The sequence below is a fragment of the Carex rostrata genome, chromosome 7 (genome assembly GCF_964058835.1).
Source record: "Carex rostrata chromosome 7, lpCarRost1.2, whole genome shotgun sequence".
In the NCBI taxonomy this organism is placed as follows: Eukaryota; Viridiplantae; Streptophyta; class Magnoliopsida; order Poales; family Cyperaceae; genus Carex; species Carex rostrata.
The window spans coordinates 7,718,411-7,733,552 of record NC_135924.1 but is presented as its reverse complement, the minus strand read 5'-3'; the positions used below and the strand labels follow the sequence as shown (position 1 = coordinate 7,733,552).

General features: G+C 36.8%; 2 protein-coding genes across 2 annotated transcripts; one reads left to right on the top strand and one right to left on the bottom strand.

The window, feature by feature from the left end:
* Window positions 1-243: 243 nt before the first annotated feature.
* LOC144557313 (homeobox-leucine zipper protein HOX9-like) lies at window positions 244-6,253 on the top strand. Its single transcript, XM_078305872.1, has 20 exons — window positions 244-643; window positions 1,139-1,380; window positions 1,520-1,669; window positions 1,858-2,017; window positions 2,107-2,189; window positions 2,274-2,364; window positions 2,454-2,549; window positions 2,634-2,747; window positions 2,878-2,961; window positions 3,061-3,216; window positions 3,316-3,390; window positions 3,599-3,705; window positions 3,802-3,988; window positions 4,083-4,271; window positions 4,374-4,454; window positions 4,537-4,671; window positions 4,759-5,093; window positions 5,437-5,542; window positions 5,636-5,785; window positions 5,874-6,253. The coding sequence occupies exons 2-20, from the start codon at window positions 1,295-1,297 to the stop codon at window positions 6,021-6,023; spliced, it is 2,535 nt and encodes an 844-aa protein (XP_078161998.1). The 5' UTR covers window positions 244-643; window positions 1,139-1,294; the 3' UTR covers window positions 6,024-6,253.
* A 725-nt stretch (window positions 6,254-6,978) lies between these two features.
* LOC144556705 (double-stranded RNA-binding protein 6-like) lies at window positions 6,979-12,109 on the bottom strand. The gene is made up of 3 exons (XM_078305101.1): window positions 11,242-12,109; window positions 8,559-8,778; window positions 6,979-8,107 (listed from the first exon to the last, which is right to left on the bottom strand). The coding sequence occupies exons 1-3, from the start codon at window positions 11,485-11,487 to the stop codon at window positions 7,191-7,193; spliced, it is 1,383 nt and encodes a 460-aa protein (XP_078161227.1). The 5' UTR covers window positions 11,488-12,109; the 3' UTR covers window positions 6,979-7,190.
* Window positions 12,110-15,142: the final 3,033 nt, after the last annotated feature.

The window sequence follows — 15,142 nt, the reverse complement described above, 5'->3', positions numbered from 1 at the left end:
TCCCGAAACGAGTCCCTGCATCGACTCAAGAATCAATCACTATATATAAAATCACAGAGAAATAGACACGGAAGATCTCAAAATAGACCTTTAGGTCTCTCTAGCCACTCGTAGCTTGTCACCTACCCGCCACTGCCCCTCAGCAAGGGTCACTTCCCAGGGGTATTCTCGTCATTTAATCAAGCCTCGGTATTCCCGTTCTCCCGACCCTACCATTCTCTCTCTCTAAGCTCTATCTCGCTTGTTTTTTTTTTTTTCTCTCTCTCTCTCTAGACACACACAAAAATACAGTGCTCTCCTGTCAGTACGACTGCTCGCTTCTGTTCTCGCTTCTTTAAAGCTGTCAGCTTTTCCCGTCTCTCTCCACTGTTTCCTTTTAATTTCTTCTCCTTCTCTTCGCCTTTTTTACTTCGCTCTTCAAAAAAAACCCTAGCTCTAGTCTCTATCCAATCCCAGAAGCTCTCTCTCTTTCTTAACTGAACCCCACTCACTCCTTGTTTCTCTTGGTTTTTTTTCTCTGATGTGATGGGTTCTGGTTTTGTTGTATGTTTCTACATCTCCTTCTCCGGTTGTGAGCTATTGAGAGTTATCTGATGCGCCTTCTCACGGGCTCTCCTTAGAGAGCCTCTCTGTTCAATTATCTGTAAGTTCTCGCTTTTATGGAGTTATTTGCATTTTTCACCTTCCATTTTGGTGGTATTTCTCACAAAACACTGCTCTGTTACACGAAATTCAATGTCACTCAACCAATTCTCTCTTATTCCTGTTTTCTGGATTGAGATCCGAACGCAACAAGCGGTTTCAGTGAAAAATATTTTAACAGGAAATAGGTCTTTGCTTTTCCTTTCATTAAAAAATGAACTGTGTGCATGTTTTCTGTGATTTACTGCGCATTTTGATTAATTCTCTGCTTTTACTTTTCTTATCTCTGTGTCGTTTTTTTTCTCTCCTTTTATTTGCTTTCTGTTTTTTTTTTTTTTTTTTTGAAAGTTGCCTCCTTTGGGCTTTATTTAGCTGCTCAAAGAACTCCTGAGCTGAGTCTTTAAAGCTTACAGAGAAAATAGAATACTAACTCTTTTAAATAGTAGTTATTATAGTAAAATTTAACCCATTATTTTTTTTTCTTTGGTTGCAACAGGATCTTAAAGGAAAAGGGAAAGGGGAAAGAGGCAAAGGAAAGCAAAAGAGGAATAAGTTTGTGGTACTAGAAGGGGAATAAGAGGGAAACACAAGTACTTGCACTGGTGTTTATCACTTTGAGTGTTATTTTGGGATCTCTTGTGGCCAGATAAGAATGGCTGCAGCTGTGGCCACGAGAAGTGGTAGCAGCAGTGGTGGAATGGTTGATAAACATGGCATGGATGCCGGGAAATACGTCAGGTTAGTAATTATGTGTTAATGTATGGGTATAGTTGCATTTATGTTGTAATCACATGTTACATTTTCGCATAATTTGTGTACAATTGCAAAATTGCCATGCCTATTGCATTAAGTAATATTTTTATGTTTTTTTTCTAAGGTATACACCGGAGCAAGTGGATGCGCTAGAGCGGGTCTATGCTGAGTGCCCTAAACCGAGTTCAGCCAGGCGCCAGCAATTATTACGAGAATGTCCGATTCTCGCAAACATTGAGCCGAAGCAGATAAAAGTGTGGTTCCAGAATAGAAGGTAACACGGGTGCTAATTAACTAGAAAGCATTCTAAATTTATTATTAACAGTCAAAACAGCGAAAAGAGAGGCTTATATGCATTCTAAATTTTTAGCACTAATACATAAGTTGGGTGCAATCGTAGATGCTGTGGCTTAAATACATTCTAAATTTTAGCACTGATACATATGTTGGGTGAAATTATAGATGCCGTGACAAACAGAGAAAAGAGTCATCGAGGCTCCAGGCAGTGAATCGAAAGTTAACAGCCATGAATAAACTTTTAATGGAGGAGAATGAGAGGCTCCAGAAACAGGTCTCCCAACTTGTACACGAAAATGCATACATGCGTCAACAGTTACAAAGTGTACGTCTCAAAATTAATAAGCTGACCTATAAATTTATACACTTTGTTTGGGTTAGTTTTTTCTGAAAGAATCTTATTTTACAAGGTAGGCATCAATAGCGAACGATACGAGCTGTGAGTCGGCTGTGACAACACCTCAGAACCCGCTTAGGGATGCAAATAATCCTTCTGGGTAAAAAAAAATATCAGGATTAAATATCTTTTATCTGTACTAAAGGAGCTTTTACGTTAATCACTATAAGTTTACCTTTTATAGACTCCTGTCGTTAGCGGAGGAGACCTTGACAGAGTTCCTATCCAAGGCTACCGGGACTGCTGTTGATTGGGTCCAGATGCCTGGGATGAAGGTTTTATTTTTTTATCGATACTATTCAATTTATTAATATGTTGTTGTATAATGCTACCTGTATAATGTCATTTGAAAATTATAATGTAGCCTGGTCCGGATTCGGTTGGTATAGTTGCTGTTTCACATGGATGCCGCGGTGTGGCCGCACGTGCCTGTGGTCTAGTCAACTTGGAGCCATCTAAGGTACTTTTATCCTCAAGTAAATTTAGCCTAAAAAAAATAACGAAGCGCAAACTTGGTTTTCTTACGTATTGATATTTGGTGTAGATTGTGGAGATACTTAAAGATAGACCTTCATGGTTTCGAGATTGTCGAAGTCTCGAAGTGTTTACAATGTTTCCAGCTGGAAATGGTGGCACAGTTGAACTTGTTTATATGCAAGTAAGAAAACTATTATAAAAATGTTTTAGTTTGAACACCCAGTATAGATCTCTTGGTTTATTTTATGGATGCCTTTTTATTAAATAAACATTTCAGTTCTGTGAAATTCTCTACTTTCTGATTTTTGTAGATGTACGCGCCAACAACACTTGTACCGGCACGTGATTTCTGGACCCTGAGATACACAACAACTTTAGAGGATGGAAGCCTTGTGGTATGAATAAATTAAGTTTAATTTTTAAATATTCTTGCCGCAAATGTAATAAGGGGATGCACACTACAACTGGTTTATTTTTTCCTTAAACTTTTGAAGGTTTGTGAGAGATCTCTGAGTGGTACTGGCGGTGGGCCCAATGCAGCTGCAGCGCATCAGTTTGTCAGAGCAGAGATGCTACCGAGTGGCTATTTGGTTAGGCCATGCGAAGGAGGCGGGTCAATAGTTCACATAGTAGATCACCTTGATCTCGAGGTCTATATGCAAATTTGCAATTTCATTCATCACATTTTGCTTAATTTACGTGTTTTTGTTACTGTTAATGACCATCCTCTGTTTTTCTCTAACATACAGGCATGGAGTGTACCAGAAGTGCTTAGACCTCTTTATGAGTCGTCTCGTGTGGTTGCACAAAAGATGACGACTGCAGTAAGTGCTTGAATTAATTGTACTCGTTGCATAGCAGTCGGTACCAGTATAATAACGAATATCTCTCCAGATACTCTTTTACCATTTTGTATGATCTCACCTATTGTTATGTTCTAGTCCAAGTTAGTACCTGTCTCGTAAAGTTACTCTATTTTATCTATGAAAGAGCAAATAACGAAATAAATATATGTAAATTCTGTGATTGAAGGCTCTACGCCACATCAGACAAATTGCACAAGAGACAAGTGGCGAAGTTGTATATGCCTTGGGCCGGCAACCCGCTGTCTTGCGTACCTTCAGCCAAAGACTAAGCAGGTATGGTTGAAATAAATGCTCCTAGGTTCCTGATAAGAGTAGTTGCTTATTATAATACAAAAACATTGATTAACAGTTGAGCTTTGAAATTTTCAGGGGGTTTAATGATGCGATTAGTGGTTTTAGTGATGATGGATGGTCACTGATGGCTGGTGATGGGGTTGAAGATGTTATAATTACCGCAAATTCAACTAAGAAATTACGGAGCTGTCCAAATTCGCCGAACAATGCTTTCTCTGTTCCAGGAGGCATAATCTGTGCCAAAGCATCCATGTTACTTCAGGTGGACCCATATATCCTCGTTGTCTTTTTATGACCTATTAGTGTTAAATTATTCGCATCTTTACTCATGTGATCTTTTTTGCTTTAATTGATAGAGTGTGCCGCCGGCATTACTGGTACGGTTTTTGAGGGAACACCGGTCAGAATGGGCAGATTATAATGTAGATGTGTACTCAGCCGCATCACTGAAGGCCGCAACTTGTGCACTTCCCGGGCTAAGACCTCAACGCTTTTCTGGTAACCAGATAATCATGCCTCTTGCACACACCATAGAAAATGAGGAGGTATGTCATTTTTGCTTTTCATAAAATGATTTTTGAGGAACGAGATAGAATGAATCAAATGAGTTTTTGTAACCGGTAAAAGGTTGACATTTAACTGTGTAGATTCTTGAAGTGGTACGCCTTGAAGGCCAGTCTCTTACTCAGGAGGAGGTCATGCTATCCCGAGATGTCCATCTGTTACAGGTGCTCTTTTATTACTTCAACGTTGACAATATTTTCTCTGCTACTTGTATTGACAATTGACATATTTACCTCTTTGCATCAGCTTTGTAGTGGGATAGATGAGAATGCACTTGGTTCATGCTTTCAACTTGTGTTTGCACCAATAGATGAACTCTTCCCTGACGATGCACCCCTTGTATCTTCTGGGTTCCGTGTCATCCCGCTTGATTTAAAATCAGTTGCGTAAATAAATATTTGTAACAAAGAAAATCTAAATCTAAACTATCAACAATCACATCAACTAAAATAGGAAATTCTTATGTAGGATGGATTGCCTTCAAGCCGCACTCTCGACCTAGCATCGAGCCTGGAAGTGGGATCCACTAACCCCAACTCTGATGCATCTCCTGATGGTTGTGCCACCAACTCCCGATCTGTTCTGACAATTGCATTCCAGTTCCCTTACGAGGCCCATCTGCAGGAGAGTGTAGCTGCAATGGCCCGTCAATATGTGCGTGGTGTAGTCTCTGCGGTCCAGCGTGTCTCAATTGCTCTGACGCCTTCTCATCCTGGCAGTGGCCGTTTGGTTGGTGGTCAGAGGGTTCTGCCCGGTTCACCGCAAGCTGGAACCTTGGCCCGTTGGATTTGCCACAGCTACAAGTAAAGCTTCTAGAGTTCTTAAAAGTGTACCCTCTTTCCCTTGGATAGGGTTAATAATGCCCCATTGTTTTTGTGCCCCAGTCATGCCTCGAATTATTATCTTTATTTACAAAGTCCAAATAGTCGATCCCAACTGCTCCACATGATCTCCATATTATAATGTGTTTGGCAATCAAATTTTATATTTTTTTGTAGACATGTTAGGCGGTTTCGGATCTGACTGTTTGAAATAGGAGATTAGGATGTGAGGCATGATCGGGGACGAAATAATGGGCATTTTAACCCTGCTTTTCCTGTTATATTTGTATTATTTATCGTGTTTCTTTGTTGATTTGGTGTAAAGCTACCATTTGGGTGTTGACTTGTTGACATGTGGGGATGATTCCGGGGATGAATTGCTAAAGATGCTTTGGCATCACCAAGACGCTATCCTATGCTGTTCTTTCAAGGTATATATGCTTGCGCTCAGCTGAAAGAATTGCATTAAATGGTTTTGAATATGGCCGGTTTTTTTGTTAATACATTAACTGTTTCTTTTACAGGCCAAGCCAGTATTTACATTTGCAAACCAATCGGGGCTTGACATGTTAGAAACCTCACTCGTTGCTCTACAAGACATCTCTTTGGATAAGATTTTCGATGAACCTGGTCAGAAAGCACTCTATGCTGAGTTTGGCAAACTAATGGAACAGGTATTTTTATTATGTGACAAAAGTTATTTGGTTATTGTAGTTTTAAAATTTGTGTTTAACCCGCTGTGTGGATTTTTTGACACCTCAGGGTTACGCGTATCTACCGGCTGGTGGTTTTTGTTTCTCCGGAATGGGTCGCCAGGTGTCGTATGATCAGGCTGTTGCTTGGAAGGTACTAGGAGAAGATGGGAATGTACACTGCCTTGCATTTTGTTTTTCCAACTGGTCCTTTGTTTAGACTTTTGTTCAGAATGTGTTAACTTATATCCCTTTTTGGTATATTTATTTGAAAATGTTGCATCGGGTTTTTTTTGGTCAGATTTAGGTTTAGGTGGATTTATTGGGACTGAACTTGTAATTTAGCAGGGCAGTTTGGGATCAGTGACTATAATACCAAGTTTTGGTTATGTTATCGTGATATGTTGAAAAGTTATGTTCAAGTGAAGCAGTTAAAATTGTTCATTCTAATTCACGTTATTCTTTTTAAAATTTCAAACATTTAACAACTTGCAGTTACTAACAGTTGAGGCAATTTCGATTATGAAGTGAGGCGCTTATATTATGCATAATACGTATAATATGCACTTGGAGGCAACTTATAACATGCATATAAGGCTATCACGGATATGATAGTTCGATGTATACTATGGATCTATATATTTATTTTCTTAATGCATTTGATGAAGTTTTATATTTTTTTTCCAAAATTATATTTTTACACGAGAGTTCAAATGCTCTATGATTTTGTGCTGCTTCACATTCTTTATCACGTTTTTAAAATTCAAACATAGAGCATTTGAACCACTCAACATGATCTTCATAATAAAATATACTTAAAAATCAAATTTTATAAAATTCTAAAAAATAAAAAATTTGATCTCCAAATATATACTATATTATGAAGCTTCAGATTGAACAGTTCATCAATTATTCTAACTTTGAAAACAGATAAAATATGTGAAGCACATTAAAGTACAAAAACATAATGCATTTGAACCCTTCTCTTTTTACATTCATTTTATGCAAGGATTTGTGAAAGAACGACATTTGAACCCTCCTCTTTTTACATTCATTTTATGCACAAGGATTTGTGAAAGTTCCCTCTGGCATTGATTGATTGTAGACTCGATTCTGGTTTATTATAATAAGTATCGGGCGATCTGTTATATTTTAGAAGGGACAAAAATAAAGGTGGTGGAAACTAAGACGCATATTATAACCTACTGTCGGATATCTCCTTATGAAAGGCTATTATCTTTAGACATGCAAGGTATATCAACCTGGCCAAAACCCTAATCTTTTTAAAACAAACTAAAAAGGTTGGAGAGTACTCCCATATCATGCAGTTACAACAAATGAACAAGGCACCATATGCCGCTTGCCGGGCGCTCATGACAACTCTCACTTATCTCTTTATCTCAAGCTGCTTCAAGCTCTCTATTGCAGCCTCCTTCGCCATCTGATCTCTCTTGTTGATACTCTCCTCACTAACATCAGTAGCAGCACTCTGCACATCTTTTACCTGAAGTGGCGGTGATGGAACAGTAGCTGGTGTATCCAGTTCCACCTGAACTGGAGGTGATCGAACAGCAGCTAGTGCATCCACTTTTATCTGAACTGGAGGTGATGGAACTGGAACTTTCTTATCAGCAATCTCTTTTATGGCAGCAGGAGCCTCAACTGGCGTGGATGGTCTAAACGACCTTTCCTTTATCTGAACAGGCAACACAGGATTTGAAGCCTGCACCTGGGCTGGAGAAGAAAATACTGGTACTGCAGGCCTTATCCGCACTGGGGAAGCCATGCGGATAGATGGTGGCAGGCCCATAATTGGCGGTAAGTTAAGCCCAACTCCACTGGCAGGAGGTGGGAGCGGTGGGGCAGAGAATACTGGCACTGCCGTCCTGACAGTGACGGGTGGCGCCATGGCATGGCATGGAATACGGTAATGTCTGACCGGGACGTACGGGGGTGCACCCAGGGCAGGGAACTTAGGTCTTGGTGAACTTGCTTGTGACATGTCAGTGGAGGAGTCGGGTCGGGGTCGGGAGTTTGATTTGGGGCGAATGAGAGGGAGTATTTTGGAGTGATTGGATTGTGCCGGTTGGTGGTGGATGGATTGTGGCCGGCGGCTTGAGTCGGTAGGTGGTTGCATTGGGAATTTCTTAGGGAAGGGAGAGGCGTAAGGGTTAGTGGGGTTGCTCGCCGCCATGGCAATCTTCTCTTTAAGACGGTAGTTGAGCAAAGCACGGGCAATGCGGATCTGCTCCAGTTCGTCACTGTTTTCAGGTTCCGTTGAAGAATTTGCCGTTTGCTGTGCTACTGTATTGTAGGATGCACAAGGAATTAGCACTTTATCATGCAAAAAAATAGGCATGAAAGCAAAAAAACTATCCTTACAGTTTATTGCATACTGAACCAAATATTTTAATAAATTTGAAGAAACAATTTTTTCAAGATTAGCAGCACACAATTCTTTTATAAATTTTTGGTCTACAAATGAGATTCATCTATTCAAACTAACAAAAAAGTGAACTGCCCATATAAGATTCTTCTAAAACCAATACTTCAACATTTAAGCAAATTTGTATTGGAATGACGGTAGAAAAATCTGTTCAATAATCAATTCATGTCACTATATTGTTATTGCAACATTCTTGCTTTTGTTTTTAAATAACTCAAGGCATAATTGATGCTAAATACGGACGTCTTTAATTGGTGTTATATCAGGCAGTGTCATTCTAAATCAGCAGTTTGAACCGTAGAAACTTACATTGTTTTAAAGAGGCCCAAGCGGCAGAAGCAGCATTTTTCTCAGCTTGCTTCTTATTTTTAGCAGGGTCGCCAGTAAATGTAATTCCTGCCAATTCAACAGTGCATGTAAAAACCGGCAAATGGCCGAGACCTGAACGCACAGTAGTGTACGATGGTAATGGCGCACCAACTCTTTGTGCCACCTCCTGTAACAAGTTCTTGTATACCCCAGTTTCATCCTGAATTAAAAAACAAACCGAATGCCTCATTTTCTTAAATGTTTAACACTGCCAAAAGTACAATTTTATTTTTTAAAATATAATGAGATAGAAATCCTAATGTGGTCTCTGTCAAGTTGGGCACAATATATAACCAATCATCTTTGAAAACATATTCAAGTCAACCCGTCGCATTAACCCAACTGTTATGGTCAATAACAGTAATCACTGATTGAAAACTTGAATCGAGATTTGAATACTCAACAGCATAATTAATTCACCGGTAACAGAACCTAAATATTTGCAGTGAGAAAATCAAGCAAGAACTAGTGGTTCACATTTTATCTAGAAGCAGTGAGTTGGAAAAGTCTTCTTTCCTACTCCATTTTCTAAGAAATATTTTGAAAGCATGGTAATCGATGAAGTCATGCATTACATAATCATTCGGCACGTTTAAAATATCTGTGCTCATTATTACTGATACTTGCAGGCTTCATGGCACAATTTTTCTAGTTCATCATAGTTATTCTTTTTGCAATGTATAAAGAAAAAAAGGAACCAAATATGATAACCAAACATTGAGAAGTTCAAGTGTTAGTCTACTCAATATGGCTGTCTACCACTAAGGGAGGTGGGGTCCACAATGCTTGACTAATGAGAGGGATTAGGTGACAGGTGGGCCCCAAATATCTTCCCAATCCAATTTCAAAACCACCCAACCAAATCTTTTTATTATTTAATTTGGCCCTCTATTTAAAATCCCACCTCTTTTCCTGGTCAGCACCAAACAAATATTGAAGTCAAATTTCTCTACTCCACCTTTCATTGTTTGACTTGTATATACATTTTATGCACTAGATTTATTGAAGGCCGCTAAAGTTTCCCCTCTTTTCTCAAGCTTTGTACACCATGCAATTAATGCAGATGGGAAAATAATTTTAAACAAAGATTGCGTATAAACAACTTGACAAAAACTAGAATTTGGTAGCTACAGTCTTCCAGACTTACAATCAAATTTAAACCCAACAAAAATGAAATATCTCATTACTAAGATGTAAGCATTATTATCTTATCATACAAACATCAGACAGTTGAACCAATATGATCAACAAAATGGTTGATTTCCTAACTCTTAGACTTCTGCATCCATTCTTTAATTCATCAATACACAAAACTCTTACAGCAATAAATTAATTAACAAAACAAACTTTACAAGTGTTATTAGTTGCTAAGGCTGTTTACTTCCCATAACAAACTTCCAGGGGTGCAAATAGGGTTGTCAATGGTACCCGTTAATCTGTTTACCCAACCCATATAGTATTCGATAAGATAGGTACAAATAAGGTTTTTTTCATTATTTATCGGATAAGGGTAAGGTAAAGTTCTTTTTTGTTAACATGACAGATAAAGACTTTCATACCCGTTAGATAATGGTAATTATTAAAAATAAAAATTATAAAATGAAATATTTATATGGGTATGATGGATGATGTGATATGGTTTTACTCATGGTCCATATACATCTATTTAATGACACCCTTTTATCTGTTTACTGACCCGTATCGTATTTGATAAGACGGCAATGGATAAGGTTTTTTTCATTAACTTGACAGGTAAGGGTATGAAAATACATCCACCCGACCCGTTTCATACCCGTTTGACAGCCCTAGGTGTAAATGCAAAAGTCTGAGATTAAAATGAATGAAGTAGACGGAGACTACGGTGGCTAACGAGTGGGGCACGGAACCCTAGCCGACCGCTAGTGGAGAGTGGAGACCCCTCCCCACTAAACAAATAATAAGAGAAACTAATAATAAATACAGAGAGCCAAGATGGGCACGAAAAATAAAGCACCGAACTATAAAGTGGAAGCATTAAAATACGACAAAGTAATAAATGCGTAATTAAAAGCCACGTCTCTCCTCAGTCCTCCCCCCTCTTCCGTCTTCGTCCCGACGAAAATACCCTTTTACTACACTTCTTTAATCCTACTGTCTATATTAATTAACTGTTAATTACTTTTTTACAGTTAAAGAGATGTGCAAAGTACGAGTAACAAGTTTGCGAGTTAATTGTTTGTCTCCCCCACCTCGGAAATCGAGTACCTTTTCTTTCTCCTGTACGAACTAATGACTGTATTATATTTCACAGTGTATTCTGACAGGAGAGAAAAATCAACTCTAAGAAAATATAATTGATTTTTCCAAAATGTATGAAGTTCAAGATTTTGATCAAAATGGGGTCGGGACTTTTCGAAACTATTTTTTTTTGGGCCAAAAAATCGAGGCAACAAAAAGATCCCCTTTTCTTAATTTCCTCGCGAACAGGAGTTTCAGAAATCAATTCCATGATCGAGATATCTCTTTCAGAGAAGATTAAAACCCAATACAAACTTACATTACTATCAATCAACAAAAAGGTTTGAAAAGAATACCAATTCCTAGAAAATGTAAAAAATAGAGAAAATAAATAACTGATACTAACCAGGATGCGAGCAGCAAGGGAATAGGAGGGCCCACGTTGGGAGAGAGCCGTAAGAGCAGCCTCGGCAGCCGAGTGCTCAGCCTGACGAAGCGTGGTGCAAAACCCGGGGCTCTCAAAGATTTCTCCATTGAAATTCACCGCCGCCTTGAACCTCGGCGCATGATCAGGACCTTCTCTTATGCTGGTATACGATGGAAGATTGAAGCAACTCCTTTGTGCAAGCTCTTGCAATTGGTTTTTATACATCTCTCTATCCCTGGATACTTCAATCCCCTTTTTCTCTCACTTCCTCTCACTCAAATTTGGAATGAAAAGAAAAAATGGGCGGCGCCTATAACCAACTGCCAAAGAAGGAACCTAGACTCCTTGTTCTTCCTGCTCCGATTTAACGCCGCTAAAAAATGTATAAACTATACAATGATTACCCCTTTCTCTTCGCTTTTTTTCCAATTTCTTCTCAGATTTACACAATGGTTCAAAGACCGATCGAATCTGAGCTCCAATCTGTGAATTCTGCCTCTCAATCCGTTTGTTTTTCCAATTTCTCCACAAGATAAGAGAAACTGTGTATATATGAACCAGGACGCCTAATCTCTGCTAATGTGGGACCGATCAGCCAGGTCCATGAACTTCTGAGCCGAACACGACCTCATTCCGGTGATGTGGCGGCGCTACGTTGCCCACGAACCGCTAGAAGCGGCGCAACGATTGATCCCAGAGGATCACAAAGAAGAAAACTTTAGAGAGTTTTAGAGCGAGATTTTAGCTAGGGTTTCGCACTTATCGTTTGCTCTTTTCTTTTGACTGATAAAAGAAAAAAGGAAAAGAAGGGAGAGAGAGAGATCTGGGGGCAAAAAGAGAGAGAGATGGAGATTAGAGAGAGACCGAGGAATTAGGATCCACCAAAGTAACATAAATTTTATGTTTTGATCCAGCCGTTCGATCTATCTTAGCACGAATAATAACGCCGTCAGATTAGCCTGGATTCTGATCTCACGGTATAAATATAAAATGAAATATTTTGTTACCTCAGAGAAAAGGCAATCTTTAATTTTAAGTTGAGTTTAAGATTAGTTTGTATTTATTTAATACAGCTGTTAATGGCAAAAAGATAGTGACCTGACTCCTGAGTGACGGAGTGAGTGATGTTTGATTGCTTTCTCACGCTTTGCGGCAGCGGCAAGAACAAAGAAACAAAAAGTATGTGCGGTGGAATTTTTGTTTATTTTGGGAAAGTGATGGCAATATCTCGTTCAAATTTTCACATAAAACGACTTAAAATAAATTAAACATAATCATGTACTACAGCTTAAAATATAATAAAATTCTAAAAGTCATATAATTGTATGATTTATTTAATTTTGTTTAAGTTCCCGGCTTACGGATTCCTTATCAAATTCGAAAAAATATTAGGAATAATTAATTTATTTCTTCATTGAAGAAATATTATGGATAATTAATTTTCGTAAGAAATTTAATATATTCCGGGTTTAGTTAAAAAAATATTTATTTTTTCATTAAACCAACTGTTGAATGCTAAATATGATTGTGTTGTTGGATGCTAAGTATCATTGAACTAACTATTTTTTTCTATTCAACGAACATTACAATTGTGTTGTTGGCACAAATTGTTTCTAGATATTAAACTTTTGTATTCTGACTATCTAATTAAATAATTTCCGATCAATTATTTGGTTATTATTATTTTTTTAAATCACACAATTATATATCAACAATATATTGATTTGACCAAGTCAAAATAAAATTAAATAAATCATTAATTATAGTCTTGAAAAGAAATTCACATGACTTGGAGCTTTAATTTAGAATGTGCATCTACCTACCTAACTTAAAATAAAAGACGAGAAAAAACGAGCTTTAGAAATAAATGACAGCATAGACCTATGCGCCTCCGGTTATGGTGCGGTCAATCCAATACTTAAATCCGGTAACAGTTGTAAAAGCATTGATTGTATTTAATAAAAGTGGTGGAGCATTGAAGTTTTTAAGACAATTTAAATTATGGCATTTTTAATTGTTACATCAATCATTAATTATTATTAAATTATAATTATTTAATATTTGTTGATAAATATTCATCCATGTGCGGTGTATCTTGATTTAATGTAAAATAATAATTACATAATCATGTATTAACATTTTTGTATTTTTTGATAGTATATTTTATTAATAAAAAATCCTCATTATATATTTTTTTTTCTCTCAAATCTGAGTCTAGAATATAGTCCTGTTTTCTATAACAATCTCTATGAATGCTTAATTCTCAGATGAACCAACAATAAATAAAGTAGTAAAGATGAGAGATAATATCTATCCCACAAAATTAACAATATATTTTGCATATTATGATATATTTTTCTACGAATGCAATAGAAGTTTCTATCAATTTTCCCACGAAACGTCATTGAAAAGAAGTGCAAATTCTCAGTATTTTCGGACAGTTCATAAATTCATTTTTTTTTAATAAATATTTAAGTTTCAATTGTACTGTTTTTTATTACAAAAAAAAAATGTACAATCTATTTTAATTATTTTATTTCTTCTTGTCAGTGTTCGGTAATGACCATTTCCTTGAGATTTACTAAGAAATTTGGAGACGAGTCTCAGAACTTCATAGCTTATAATAAAGAGAAATCAAGAAATCAACCTAAAGTTTGATTTCTTCAGCTGGATCTAATGAGTTACGTATTACCGTTGGTAAATCTATGTAGAGATCCGCTATTGGATTTTGGACTTAAATTTTTTACTTTAATTATGTTCATACTTTGTGATGTTAAAGTTCAAATAATTGATTCGAACCATTCAAAATGATCTCCGTATTAAAATGTATCCAATGACCAAGTTTTACATTTTTTTCAGAATATATTTTACTTTTGTTAGATAGATAGAGTACCATTTTTTTTTATGGTTCATAACCTAGATAACGACTACTAATTAAAAGAAAATAGTAAAATGTATAAAAAAACATGAAATTTAATCTCCTGAGGATTTTAATATGGTCCGTTCACTAATTATTTACCTGTATAAGATCCTCTTAAAAAAAAAAAATTATCACATGAACTCTGCAATTACGCTAGTAAATATTTTGCTTCAAAATTGAGTTGACTCGATTCTAACATTGATATATTGGTGGTGTTTGGTGGAGGTCTAAATTGATTATTCTAATTTAGATCGGTTTAAGTTATATATGTTTAATTGAGATCTAAAATTATGTTATGTATGTTTTAAACTATTTTTTGTTTGGTTAGATTTTGATGGCTTGAAGTTTGATTGTTTTTTTTTTTTTTTGGCGTCCACTAATGCAATAAGATTAATCAAAAACTTGTGTAGGTATTGCAACCTTTTTTTTTTGCTTACCTTGTCCATTACTTTTGTTTTTGTTTATTTACCTCACTTAATTTGATTGTACTGAAAAAACAGAAAAAAAAAAAAAAACTGAAATAATTTCAATTTTTATTACCACAAAATAATACAAAAGGCTGATATCAGTTGAAACAAGTCTTTACAGTACCAGCTTAATTAGAGACATGGATATGTAAAAGTACAAAATTACAAGTCACATGATTTTTGTAGGAAATAAATATGTTGTTATTTCGAAATAACATGTTCCTGTTATTCCGATCCCAATAGTTGATTTTTTTGTTAAGTTTCGCGCATAAAAAATTTGAACTATTGAGATTAAAATAATAGGTTCCTGTTGCTCATTGGGATAACGACAAATTTATCTCCATTTTGGTTTCCAACTTTGCAATTTGCAAAGAAGAGAAAAATTGAGAGACAGATGGAAAGGAAGAGCGGAGCACAACAGAGCCAAGGCGAATGGCAACTCGTGCAAAGACGCCGGAGATACCCAGACAACTGGAGCAACAACCACCCACTT

Excerpts from the sequence above, each read along its gene's own strand:
- LOC144556705 (XM_078305101.1), bottom strand. The coding sequence starts at position 11,487 with ATGTATAAAAACCAATTGCAAGAGCTTGCACAAAGGAGTTGCTTCAAT. Across the intron at positions 8,779-11,241 it reads CCCTTGCTGCTCGCATCCTG|GATGAAACTGGGGTATACAA; the intron begins GTTAGTATCAGT and ends TTTTTAATTCAG. Across the intron at positions 8,108-8,558 it reads TTGGGCCTCTTTAAAACAAT|TAGCACAGCAAACGGCAAAT; the intron begins GTAAGTTTCTAC and ends CCTACAATACAG.
- LOC144557313 (XM_078305872.1), top strand. The coding sequence starts at position 1,295 with ATGGCTGCAGCTGTGGCCACGAGAAGTGGTAGCAGCAGTGGTGGAATG. Across the intron at positions 2,018-2,106 it reads TGCGTCAACAGTTACAAAGT|GCATCAATAGCGAACGATAC; the intron begins GTACGTCTCAAA and ends TTTACAAGGTAG. Across the intron at positions 2,365-2,453 it reads TCCAGATGCCTGGGATGAAG|CCTGGTCCGGATTCGGTTGG; the intron begins GTTTTATTTTTT and ends ATTATAATGTAG.